The sequence below is a fragment of the Rhinopithecus bieti genome, unplaced genomic scaffold (genome assembly GCF_001698545.2).
Source record: "Rhinopithecus bieti isolate Rb0 unplaced genomic scaffold, ASM169854v2 scaffold_13349, whole genome shotgun sequence".
NCBI classification, from domain to species: domain Eukaryota; kingdom Metazoa; phylum Chordata; class Mammalia; order Primates; family Cercopithecidae; genus Rhinopithecus; species Rhinopithecus bieti.
This window is the reverse complement of record NW_016807772.1, coordinates 2,353,260-2,366,384: the sequence shown is the minus strand read 5'-3', so window position 1 is coordinate 2,366,384 and position 13,125 is coordinate 2,353,260. Positions and strand designations below refer to the sequence as shown.

At 40.9% G+C, this 13,125-nt stretch overlaps 1 protein-coding gene across 2 annotated transcripts in view; it reads left to right on the top strand.

The window, feature by feature from the left end:
• The window catches only part of TLR6 (toll like receptor 6), a 30,283-nt gene extending 18,676 nt beyond the window's left edge, over positions 1-11,607 (top strand). The window contains exons 2-3 of one of the 2 annotated variants that reach the window (XR_001887619.1): positions 461-3,296; positions 11,149-11,607. Coding sequence is in view for 1 of the 2 variants with exons in the window: in XM_017883779.1 (XP_017739268.1) it covers positions 525-2,978 (2,454 nt within the window). In the remaining variant the exon portion in view is untranslated. Of the gene's footprint in view, positions 1-460; positions 4,030-11,148 lie in introns of those variants that run through there. The other variant, XM_017883779.1, reaches the window with a different exon arrangement.
• Positions 11,608-13,125: the final 1,518 nt, after the last annotated feature.

Here is a 13,125-nt window from a genome sequence, read left to right as displayed (position 1 = left end):
TTTTTCTCCCACGTATCTTTTTCTGTATATCTTTGCGTATTTCCCAGGCTTTTTGATGTGTCTGCTGCTTGCCCCCTCTGTTAGCCCTTGCTCAGGTGGCTGCAGCTAGTATATTTGCCTTTTTAAGTGTTTACAGTAACCACCACCCAGAAGGCTGTTCCAGCCCTGAGAAAGTTCTAAGGTGTACAAAACAAAGGCAAGCCCCTGAGTGTGAATCCCTTAGGCAGCAACCAGACAGGTCAAAACACACAACCACAATTCTTTGATAACAAGACCTATATTGCCTCTTCTGGTGTGAGCAAGCACTATAACTGGTTATAAAAAGTATCATATTAAATTATGGGAACAGAAACGACTCTACTAGTGAATGAAGAAATCGTTTAGATTTTATGGTTAGTAAGTGGAGGTTTGAGAGTAACCACCTGATCTTTATTAATCTTAGTGTATATTACATTTCTAGAATTTGGACTCATATCAAGATGCTCTGAAGAACAACAACTCTTTAGGATAGCCACTGCAACATCATGACCAAAGACAAAGAACCTATTGTTAAAAGCTTCCATTTTGTTTGCCTTATGATCATAATAGTTGGAACCAGAATCCAGTTCTCCGACGGAAGTGAATTTGCAGTAGACAAGTCAAAAACAGGTCTTACTCGTGTTCCAAAAGACCTACCGCCAAAAACCAAAGTCTTAGATATGTCTCACAACTCCATAGCTGAGCTTCAGGTCTCTGACATGAGCTTTCTGTCAGAGCTGAAAGTTTTGAGACTTTCCCATAACAAAATCCAGCTACTTGATTTAAGCATTTTCAAGTTCAACCAGGACTTGGAATATTTGGATTTATCTCATAATCAGTTGCAAAAGATATCCTGCCATCCTATTATGAGTTTCAGGCATTTAGATCTCTCATTCAATGACTTCAAGGCCCTGCCTATCTGTAAGCAATTTGGCAACTTGTCACAACTGAATTTCTTGGGGTTGAGTGCTATGAAGTTAGAAAAATTAGATTTGCTGCCAATTGCTCACTTGCATCTAAGTTACATCCTTCTGGATTTAAGAAATTATTATATAAAAGAAAATGAGACAGAAAGTCTACAAATTCTGAATACAAAAACACTTCACCTTGTTTTTCACCCCTCTAGTTTATTCTCTATCCAAGTGAACATATCAGTTAATACTTTAGGGTGCCTACAACTGACTAATATTAAATTGAATGATGACAACTGTCAAGTTTTCATTAAATTTTTATTAGAACTCACCAGAGGTCCAACCTTACTGAATTTTACCCTCAGTCACATAGAAACAACTTGGAAATGCCTGGTGAGAGTCTTTCAATTTCTTTGGCCCAAACCTGTGGAATATCTCAATATTTACAATTTAACAATAATTAAAAGCATTCGTGAAGAAGATTTTACTTATTCTAAAACGACATTGAAAGCATTGAAAATAGAACATATCACGAACCAAGTTTTTATCTTTTCACAGACAGCATTGTACACCGTGTTTTCTGAGATGAACATTATGATGTTAACCATTTCAGATACACCTTTTATACACATGCTGTGTCCTCATGCACCAAGCACATTCAAGTTTTTGAACTTTACCCAGAATGTTTTCACAGATAGTATTTTTGAAAAATGTTCCACGTTAGTTAAGTTGGAGACACTTATCTTACAAAAGAATGGATTAAAAGACATTTTCAAAGTAAGTCTCATGACTAAGGATATGCCATCTTTGGAAATACTGGATGTTAGTTGGAATTCTTTGGAATCTGGTAGACATAAGGAAAACTGCACTTGGGTTGAGAGTATAGTGGTGTTAAATTTGTCTTCAAATATACTTACTGACTCTGTTTTCAGATGTTTACCTCCCAGGATCAAGGTACTTGATCTTCACAACAATAAAATAAAGAGCATTCCTAAACAAGTCATAAAACTGGAAGCTTTGCAAGAACTCAATGTTGCTTTCAATTCTTTAACCGACCTTCCTGGATGTGGCAGCTTTAGGAGCCTTTCTGTGTTGATCATTGATCACAATTCAGTTTCCCACCCATCAGCTGATTTCTTCCAGAGCTGCCAGAAGATGAGGTCAATAAAAGCAGGGAACAATCCATTCCAGTGTACCTGTGAGCTAAGAGAATTTGTCAGAAATATAGAGCAAGTATCAAGTGAAGTGGTAGAGGGCTGGCCTGATTCTTATAAGTGTGACTACCCAGAAAGTAATAGAGGAACCACACTAAAGGACTTTCACATGTCTGAATTATCCTGCAACATAACTCTGCTGATCGTCACCATCAGTGCCACCATGCTGGTGTTGGCTGTGGCTGTGACCTTCCTCTGCATCTACTTGGATCTGCCCTGGTATCTCAGGATGGTGTGCCAGTGGACCCAGACCCGACGCAGGGCCAGGAACGTACCCTTAGAAGAACTCCAAAGAAATCTCCAGTTTCATGCATTTATTTCATATAGTGAACATGATTCTGCCTGGGTGAAAAATGAATTGGTACCTTACCTAGAGAAAGAAGGTATGCAGATTTGCCTTCATGAGAGAAACTTTGTTCCTGGCAAGAGCATTGTGGAAAATATCATCAACTGCATTGAGAAGAGTTACAAGTCCATCTTTGTTTTGTCTCCCAACTTTGTCCAGAGTGAGTGGTGCCATTATGAGCTCTACTTTGCCCACCACAGTCTGTTTCATGAAGGATCTAATAACCTAATCCTCATCTTACTGGAACCCATTCCACAGAACAGCATTCCCAACAAATACCACAAGCTGAGGGCTCTGATGACGCAGAGGACTTATTTGCAATGGCCCAAGGAGAAAAGCAAACGTGGGCTCTTTTGGGCTAACATTAGAGCCACTTTTAATGTGAAATTAACACTAGTCACTGAAAACGATGTGAAATCTTTAAAAAAATTAGAAAACTCAAGAAACCATATTTACTTGGATGATGGTGAACAGTACAGTTCTAAGTAACCTCCATTATCCTCATGCCTTCAGGAAAGACTTAACAAAAACAACGTTTCATCTGGGGAGTTGGGCTAGGTGGTGAGGTGGTACTCAACTTGCCAGTTAGAGACAGCCCGGTCTCTTCCGGTTTAGTCATTATGTCTCAAATTGGAACAGTCTCTTTTGAGTAAATTCTCAGTTTTTCAGCTCCTCTCCACTCTGCTTTCCCAAATGGATTCTGTGTGAGCAAGAGTTTATATGGCTTCATGGCAGTAAGGAAACAGTCAACTTCAGTGTCATATGCACTGGTCCTCAGAGTGCCCTGTGAATCCTATTGGTTTCTGGGTCAGCATCATCATTCTCTTCAAGTTTGGGCTTGGGGAAAAAATTAGATCAGCTACGGCATATAAAAAAGTCTTTTGTTTCACATATGTGTAATAACTTATTTATTTTTTTATCCTGCTACACAAATATGTAATTAACCAATGAGAACTCATGATGTAATAGTGTATGTATGTAAAGGGAAATATGGACTTCGTCATAAGCTGTTGAGGTGAAAGACGTGGATTTACCTGCTTTCCAAGAAAACTCAGGGCCAAATTTATTTGTAACTGGGTATTGAATGGGACTTTTCTGGTTGTCTTAGAATTCTGGCTAAAGCCTCAAAGCTAACAAGACAGTAACTGCACCCACATGATACTAGACACAGCCAGCCTGGAAGAGCAGAAGGAGACCAATGACTCCCAGTCTGTATTATCCATCTCTAGGAGACTAGAGTCAAAAGCATGATTAAAGAGTCATTAAGCGGAGGTTCTAGACCATAGGGAGGTTGCTTTGAATTTCTTGCAGACAAGTGTGAGGGACTCTAAGCACAGTAGAAGGTAGCCTGGCATCCCACTCCAAGACTGAAAGCTTGCAGAGTAACAGGAGCACACGGGTTCAGTGCAGCAAATGTGGTGTGGCTTGAGAACTCTTGGAAGAGCTTGATGAGTGTTTGCTGGAGTTTGGGATGAGGGTGGGCACTGGGAACACAGAGACTGGTAAATAGTGCTTAGCAAATACAAGTGCTTGATAAATATTTGTTGAATGAATAGATGAGTTCTTCCCACCTGGGGAATTCAGAAGGTGAAAGGTTGGCTTGAGCAACCCAAAATGGCAGGATGAGGGAAGAGAAGTAGTGATAGCAACCTGTCCTTCCATTATTGGCATGGTAAAAGGATATGAATTTCTTCACACGGCTTTGACTATGGAAGAGTAGCTGGGCTTGTGTTGTCATGATGGGATATCAGTCAATAGGGTAGCCTGTTGTGCAAAGAGACGATAGCAGTAAGAGGACATGGGGTTAGGCAGAAGAGGGGTTTGGGGTGGAGGTTGCTGCAAGAGGTCAGCCAGATAATGTGCCTCTGCATCATGGAACTGTGCAATGTGGGGTACACTGAAGACCCTCCAATAACTCACAGACATACCCTGTGAAAAAACCAGCATTTGGACTCTGCCATAGTAGCTGGCAGGAGCATGTTGGCCTGTTTGCCTTATTCAATAGTTAACTACAGGAAGATCTGCTCCTCTTTGTGTAATGCCCTCTTCCCTTGCAATGGCATGGGGTCATCTAGAATATAGAGAAGACAGAGACAATAGAGGAAGAGTAAACTGACTGTATTCCTTCTTCATTTCACTGCAAGGAAGGCTAAGCAGAATTTTGAATGAGGTGTGAGATTGCTGTTAAATTGGACTGGCCTGGACATTTTAATTCCTTATATAGAGGTGCAAGGACTAAAATAAGATTTGTCACTAAAATTTATGGTATCTGCCCAAGATTCAGGAGTGATGATTGAAGGAGATCCAACAGAACTTTGTTGTAAGGCAGTGGTTAGCGAAAAATGAAGCCCTTGCTTTCTGGACTTAGCTCATTCAATAAACTGGTTTCAGCCAGGCACGGTAGCTCACATCTATAATCCCAGTACTGTGGGAGGATGAGGCAGGTGGATCACTTGAGGTCAGGAGTTCGAGCCCAGCCTGGCCAATGTGGTGAAACCCCGTCTGTACTAAAAATACAAAAATTAGCCGGGTGTGGTGGTGCACACCTGTAGTCTCAGCTACTCGGGAGGCTGAGGCAGGAGAATCACTTGAACCTGGGAGACAGAGGCTGTAGTGAGCTGAGCAACAGAGTGAGACTCCATCTCAAAAAAATTAAAAGAAAGAAACTGTTTTCATAATAGCTGTAACAAAATAAGCCTTAATGACATTTTATTAGCATCATCATCTGTCTGCATTAGCCCTTCCTTTCTCTTCAGGAAAACAACATTTATTTTCCTCCCTAGGCTCAATCCCAAACGGCACATTCTTCCACAACCCCTGTTGAACAGATTTGTTGAACTGTTGCCTAAAACAATAAAACAATAAACAACCACAATAACAACAACAACAACAACAAAAATTGCCACAGATTCTAAATAATCAAGTATTTTTAAATGGTATCAATGTTTCCCACAAAATATTGTTGACATTGAAAATACAGAATTTTAGCATTAATTTTTTTTTTAAACATACACCCCCTCAGCGGAGGGGCGTCCCTTCATCCTAGTGGAAAGTAGGGTCCTCACAGTCTTTCTCCGTCACATTCCTCCCGTTTCTTTTCTTCACAGTACACATAGCTGTCTAAAATTATCCTGTTTGCTTAGTTGTTTACTCGTTTTCTCTTTCTCTCCTCTAAAGTATAAGCTCCAGGAGAACGGGAGCCTTCTCCATCTGTTCCCTGCCCCTCCTCAGTGCCGAGGGGACCCTGCGCACCCCATTGTAGATGCGCAGTAAAAACTCGTGGGATGAGCAAATGAAACGGCCCCATGCAGGAAATGTCCATGAAGTCCTGGATTTTATCCAAAAATCCCAGGCAGGCGGGGACAGGGGTGGCGGGGCTACAGTTCCACGCTGAGCTGCCCGCTGGCCGCTAGTCCCCGCCGCAGTGCCTGGGCTGCCCGAGTGCCTGACGTTGGCCATGGACACCTTCGCGGTGTCCTCCCCATCCGCCACTGGAAGACGCTGGGGCGACGTGGCTCCAGGTTTAGCAGGACACTGAGAGAAGGGAACGACTGCCTTTCCGAGGCTGGGTGAGCCCTTCCCTGTTCCTCATCTGCCCGCCCCACAGCGGCCCTGCAGCTCGCCCCACCGGACCCATTGCCCGGTAGGACGCGCGCTTTTGTTTTGAGGGTCATGCATCTTCCCTGCCATCGTTTTGGGAGGTTGAAAATGGATCCAGAAATACCTAAAACAAAATACAAAACAAAACAAAAAACAAAAGCAAAAGGAGACAAAACAAAACAAAATCCATACATATAAAGTATCTCCTCCATCTATGTTTGCGCTGTTCCTTCTCATTCCCCCATCCAATGCCACAATTTGGTAAGTTTGCCTCAGTACATTTTCAGTTCTTAACACTGGGATAAGAATAAACAGTAGATCCCGTAGTAAGATGACCTGTTAAAAGGAATGGGGCTTGTCAAAGACGGGCTTGGATGAGGAAAGGTGTCAGTCCGTTTGGGCTGCGCTACTACCTGTGTTCTGAGATGTGTGTTGTTAGGTAATTTTGCCTTTGGTTGAACATCATAGAGTGCACTCACACAGACATAGATGGCATAGCTTACTACCCACCTAGGCTTATTGTTTAGCCTGTTGCTTCTAGGTGATTGTAACACAATGCTAAGTATTTGTGTATCCAAACATATCTAAACATAGGAAGGGTACGGTAAAAATATGGTAAAAAAGATAAAAATTGGTACATCTGTAAAGGGCACTGATGTGGGTTGGCTGTGTCCCCACTCAAATCTCATTTTGAATCTCTACGTGTTGGGGAGGGACCCAGTGGGAGGTGATTGAATCATGGGGGTGGATCTTTTCCTGTGCTCTTCTCCTGATAGCCTATGGGTCTCATGAGATCTGATGGTTCTTTAAGGGGGAGTTTTCCTGCACAAGTTCTCTCTCTTCCCTGCTGCCATGTAAGATGTGACTTGCTCCTCCTTGCCTTCTGCCATGGTTGTGAGGCTCCCTCAGCTCCATGGAACTGTAAGTCCAATAAATCTCTTTCTTTTGTAAATTGCCCAGTCTCAGATACGTCTTTATCAGCAGTGTGAAAATGAACGAATACAGGCACTTATCATGAATAGAGCTTGCAGGACTGGAAGCTGCTTTGGGTGAGTCAGTGAGGGAGCGGTGAGTGAATGTGAAGGCCAAGGACATTACCATATCCCACTGTGGACTTTATAAACACTGTACATATAGGCCACACAAAATTTATTAAAATTTTTTTCTTTCTTTAGTAAGAAGTTAACCTTAGCTTATTGTAATGTTTTTACTTTATCAACTTTTTGTTTTAAATTTTTTTTTGGCTCTTTAGTAATAACACTTAGCTTAAAACACAAACACATTCTACAGCTATATAAAATATTTTACTTCTTTATATCTTTATTTTCTGTTTTTTCTATTTTAAATTTTTTTTATTTTATTTTCACTTTTAAACTTTTCTGTTAAAAACTGAGACACACACACACACACACAGACACACACTAGCCCAGGTCTACATAGAGTCAATATCAATATCATTGTCTTCTACCTCTACCTCTTGCTCCTTTGGAAGGTCTTCAGGGGCAATAACATGCATGGAGCCATCGTCTCTGATAACAACAATGCCTTCTTTTGGAAAATCTCCTGAAGGACCTGCTTGAGGTTTTTTTATAGTTAGCTTTTAAAAAACAAGTAGGAGTACACTCTAAAATAATTATTAAAATTATAGTCTACTAGATACAGAAACCAGTAACATAGTTGCTTATTATCATTATCAAGTATTATGAGCTGTATGTAATTGTATGTGCTATGCTTTTATATGACTGTCAGTGTAGTATGTTTGTTTACAGCAACATCACCACAAACATGTGAGTAATACATTGCACTACAATGTTACTAGGGCATAGGAATTTTTTATCTTCATTATTATCTTATAGGGCCATGGCTGCTGAGTGAAATATTGTTATGCAGTGCATGACTGTACCACAAATTGAGTAGCTTATAAACAATAGAAATATATGGCTTATAGTTCTGGAGCTGTAAAGTCCAAGGTCAAGCTGCTGACAGATTTGGTGCCTGGCGAGGGCCCACTTCCTGGTTCATAGACGGCTTGTCTTTTCACTGTATCCTCACATGCGGGAGGGCACTCATCCCATTCATGAAGGCTCCACATTCATGACCTAATTGTCTCCCAACATCCCCAACTCTTAATACAGCTGTTCCTCCATATCCACAGGGGATTGGTTCCAGGAGCCCTGTAGATCCCAAAGTCTGTGAATGCTCAAGTCCATATATAAAATGGCATACTTTCAGCCTGGGCATCATAGTGAGACTCCACCTCCTCAAAAAAAAAAATACAAAAATTAGATGGGCGTGGTGGCACATGCCTGCAGTCCCAACTACTCAGGAGGCTGAGGTGGGAGGATTGCTTGAGCCCAGGAATTCCAGGCTGCAATGAGCTATGATCATGCCATTGCACTGTAGCCTGGGCAACAGAGCAAGACACTGACTCTGAAAAAAAAGTGTACTATTTACATAAAACCTATGTACATCCCTCCATATGTTTAAATCATTTCTAGATTTCTTACAATACGTAATACAATGTATGTAAATGTTATGTAGCTGTTATACTATATCGTTTTTTATTTTTATTATTTTGTATTATTGTATTATTATTTATTTATTCATTTATTGAATATTTTCAATCCATGGTTGTTTGAATCTATGGATGTGGAACCCATGGATATGAAGGGCTGACTACATTATCCCTTTGGGGGCTAGGATTTCACCATATGAATTTTTGGGGAACACAAACATCCAGACCATAGCAAAAGGGAAGAGAAACCTAGGTTAGTGACCAGGGAGGACTACTAGGATGAGCCTTGATGAAAGGTCTTTCATCAGGGAGGTCCTGGGCATGTGGCTGGAAAGGGTCCTGGGCATGTGGCTGGGAAGACCCTTCAAAGGGGAGGGCACAGTGGGTGCAAAGTTGGAAGTGAAAGAACACCATAAGCAAAGAAAGCATCAAATTGGCAGTGTTGTTGGATGTGTTAGTTTCCTGTGGCTACCAAAAAAATTACCATGAACAGGGTGGCTTAAAACAACAGAAATGTATTTCTCCCATTTCAGGAAGGCAGAAGTCAGAAATCAAGGTTGGCAGGGTTGGTTCCTTCCAGAGGCTGTCAGGGAGAAATCATCCCTTTCCTCTCTCCTAGCTTCTGGTAGTTGCTGGCAAACCTTGGCGTCCCTTGGTTTGCAGATGTATCAGCTGCTTGTTAGAATGCCCCAGTTGTTAGCAGCTTTCTATAGAATGTGGCACATAATACTTCTTTGTCTTTAGTTTTGGACCCAAGTCATAAGAAAAGTTCCAGTCAACACCCTGTTATGTAATCAGTAGAACCAACAGATGAGAAGAGAAACAAAAAATATTGGTAGGCTATTGAATTACATGGCAGATATGCAATCTGAAAAAAAAAAAAGCATCCTAAATTTGGGTTAAATAATCAATAATTTGTGCCTGTGTCTTCACATGGTGTTCTCCTCCGAGCCTCTTTTTTTTTTTTTTCTGTCTCTTACAAGGACACTCTAGTTGGATTTAGGGGCCTTCTTAATCTGATGCCATCACCTCTTGGTCCTTAACTTACTTAGATCTACGAAGACTCTTTTTTCAATGAGGTCACATTCTGAGATTTCAGAATAAATCTGAAATAAATAGACATAAATGCTTGGAGGGTGGGTGGAGGACACTATTCAACCCAGTCCTCCGGGGTTGGCATGACCATCTCTGATGCCCTGGAGACTCAGTTCTGAGTGTGGTAGCAGAAAAGAAATGCTATCCTGGAAAGAGTGAAGACTCTGAAAGAAGCTGCTTGGAAAGTCAGAGGTACAAAGAAAGGTGTAATAGGCAAAGAGAATAGAGTGGATGGATGTAAGAGCATAGGAAAGAGACAGTGGATAGAGACCTGGGATAGAAATGGTGAGAGTGTGTGAGTTTTAAAGAGAATGAGGCCACAAATATGGGGAAAGGAGGAAGTATTTCTGCCTAGGTTTCTGGAGACTGATTTGAGTAGAAAGGAATGAGACTAAACTACAGGGAGTAAAAGACCTGAGGGGATTTCTAAAACCACAGGGACTTTCTGAGAGTTTCAATTACAGTTAGTTTATGAGGAATCTCAACATCATCTAGTCCAAATATGGAGTAGTTTTTATTTTTCTCAGTCATTCCATCAACTGGATTTTGAAATTCTCCCTTTGTCACTTCTCCAGTCCTTTTGAGATATTGATACTGCAATCTAGTTTAAAATTCTAAATCTCCATCTCCATCTAAAGCTCAACTTCTTTCTGCATATCACAGGCTAGGTCTGTAGCTCAACCTTGGCATATATTTTGGAGGTAGGCATGGTTTATCTGAGATACACTCTTCTTGCCCCTCCCTCTCCCAGATCTAGCTTTTCTGGTGTGGAGACCAGGGATCAGTGGTAAGAAGGAGGATATCCTTTTCTGTAATTGTGTCGATTAAGGTACAGGCTAAGCTGCAGGACAGGGAGACCTCAAATACAGAGGCTTAAATAAGATTGAGGTTTATTTCTTCCTCATATAATAGAAAAAGTATAGCTAAAAGGTCTAGAATAGGTAAGCTGTCTCTATGCCACAAAGTCATTCAAGGGCTTGGGATGATCAGATGGCTGTGTTTCCTATAGCTCTGGTCTTATCCTATGGCCTCCATTCTCCCTTGCATGGAGCCACAGGAGCAGATGAAGCCTTCCTGTGCCTTTTTGTGTGTGTGTGGCCCAAGGGATGCTGAGATGGAGATACACCCCCTTTCCCAGGTACCTAATACCACAGTCTCTAATTGCCAGTTGGCAAGGGTTGGTCCAATGGAAATCTCCAACAGAGTAGACACCAGTTCCTCTACTAACTTACACTCCTGAACCCCCAGGGGGCACGTGTAATGTTCTCTAAGACTGCTCAGAGGGGCAGGGGGGATCAGCCTCAGAGGGTGATCCTGCACATTGCTGCATCAAAACAAGCATCCTCTTGAGTAAAGAAATGCCTGATTTGCCTGTTCGGTGTCTGTGAGTAATTTTACTGTTATTCCCCCTTCACTTGGCTTGAGAAAGAGATGTCATCTCTTGCACAGGGAGAAGAGCTTGCTGGCTTACATCATAAACACTCATCTCCTGGTGCTGCTGACTCTCCTGCCACCCTCCCCAGCATTCTCAGGTGAATGAGGGAAGGTAGGGTGAGGCGATGCTGTGGACAGTGCTATCTGGTTTAACTGCTTCTTAGAATGCCCTGGGGGATGTGCTCCAGTTGTTAGCAGCTTTTATAGAATGTGGTACATAATACTTCTTTGTCTTCAGTTTTGGACCCAAGTCATAGGAAAAGTTCCAGTCAACACCTTATTGTGTAATCAGTATGACCAACAGATGAGAAGAGAAACCAAAATTGTCAGTAGGCTATTGAATTATATGGCAGATGAGCAATCTAAAAAAAGTATCTTAAATTTGGGTTAAATAATTAACAAAAAAGACATTTCATGTGTAGTGATGAAAAAAAGGCAAAGAATACTGGTATTGGTTTATGTCTATTGGTTCAAAAAGTCCACTTTATAAAATATATATTTAAAAAAATTGTTCAACCGGGTGCAGTGGCTCATGCCTGTAATCTCAGCACTTTGGGAGGCCAAAGTGGTGGATCACCTGAAGTTGGGAGTTAGAGACCAGCCTGACCCACATGGAGAAACCCTGTCTCTACTAAAAATACAAAATAAGCCGGGCGTGGTGGTGCATGCCTGTAATCCCAGCTATTCAGGAGGCTGAGGCAGGAGAATCGCTTGAACCCAGGAGGTAGAGGTTGTGGTGAGCCGAGATCGTGCCATTGCACTCCAGCCTGGGCAGCAAGAGCAAAACTCTGTCTCAAAAAAAAAAAAAAAAAAAAAAGAAAAGAAAAGAAAATAATTGTTCCTACACATCCCAAGGAAATATTGCTGCTTATTGCAAAATTATTTCTAATTGTGAAAATTGGAAGCAATTTAAATATCCAACAACAGAAGATAGGTAAAATACATTATAAACTAAAATATTAAAAATTGCATTATAAATAAAATGTTATATTATCCAGCCAATAATCATGAAATTGTAGATGGATAATTACTGGCATGAAAAAATATTTATGATAGATTATAGATTAAGACAAGCATATTACAGACAGTATACATAGTATGATGCTATGTGTGTGTGCATGCACTTGGGCATGTGTAAGTAGATACATTGTTATAAACTTTCTGAACCACAATTTGCAGTAGGAGCCAAGAATCTAAAGTATGTTAATATAGAGAGAAAAATGACCGCATGGTTGCTCTAAAAATGATATTGGTATGATCCTATTTGGTGAGATTACTATTTATTTAAATATTTTAACATTTATTTATATTTCCTGATTTTTCTTCAGTAAACATTTATTACTTGGATAACTGAAAATTAAAATAACTAAAAAAATACATTTGAGAAGAACACATACACATATATCTATCTTATCTTGTTATGGAGAAAAACTTTCTAAATCTAAAAGCTGGGTAGCCATGGTGTGCTGGAGCTTGCTTGTACAGATTTGTTAAATCTGATTCTAAAGTATTCAGGGCCAGGCACGGTGGCTTACGCTTGTAATCCTAGCACTTTGGGAGGCTAAGGCGAGTGGATCACTTGAGGTCAAGAGTTTGAGACTAGCCTGACCAACATGGTGAAACCCCATCTCTTCTAAAAATACAAAATTAGCCAGGTGTGGGGGCACATGCCTGTAATCCCAGCTACTAGGGAGGTTGAGGCAGGAAAATCACTTGAACCTGGGAGGCAGAGGTTGTGGTAAACCGCGATCATGACATTGCACTCCAGCCTGGGCAACAAGAGTGAAACTCCGTTTCAAAAAATAAAATCAAATATAAATAAATACATAAATAAGAATAAAATATTCAGGAATTTTGCCAAAAAATAAGTTGGTAGCTAGCCCTCAGCAATAGTGGGAATATTGATACTGCTGATATCAGCAAATGCTACAGATCAGACTTTTCTTTTGAACCTGCTTTACCAGCACACATCTGAATGACAGTAATAGCAAA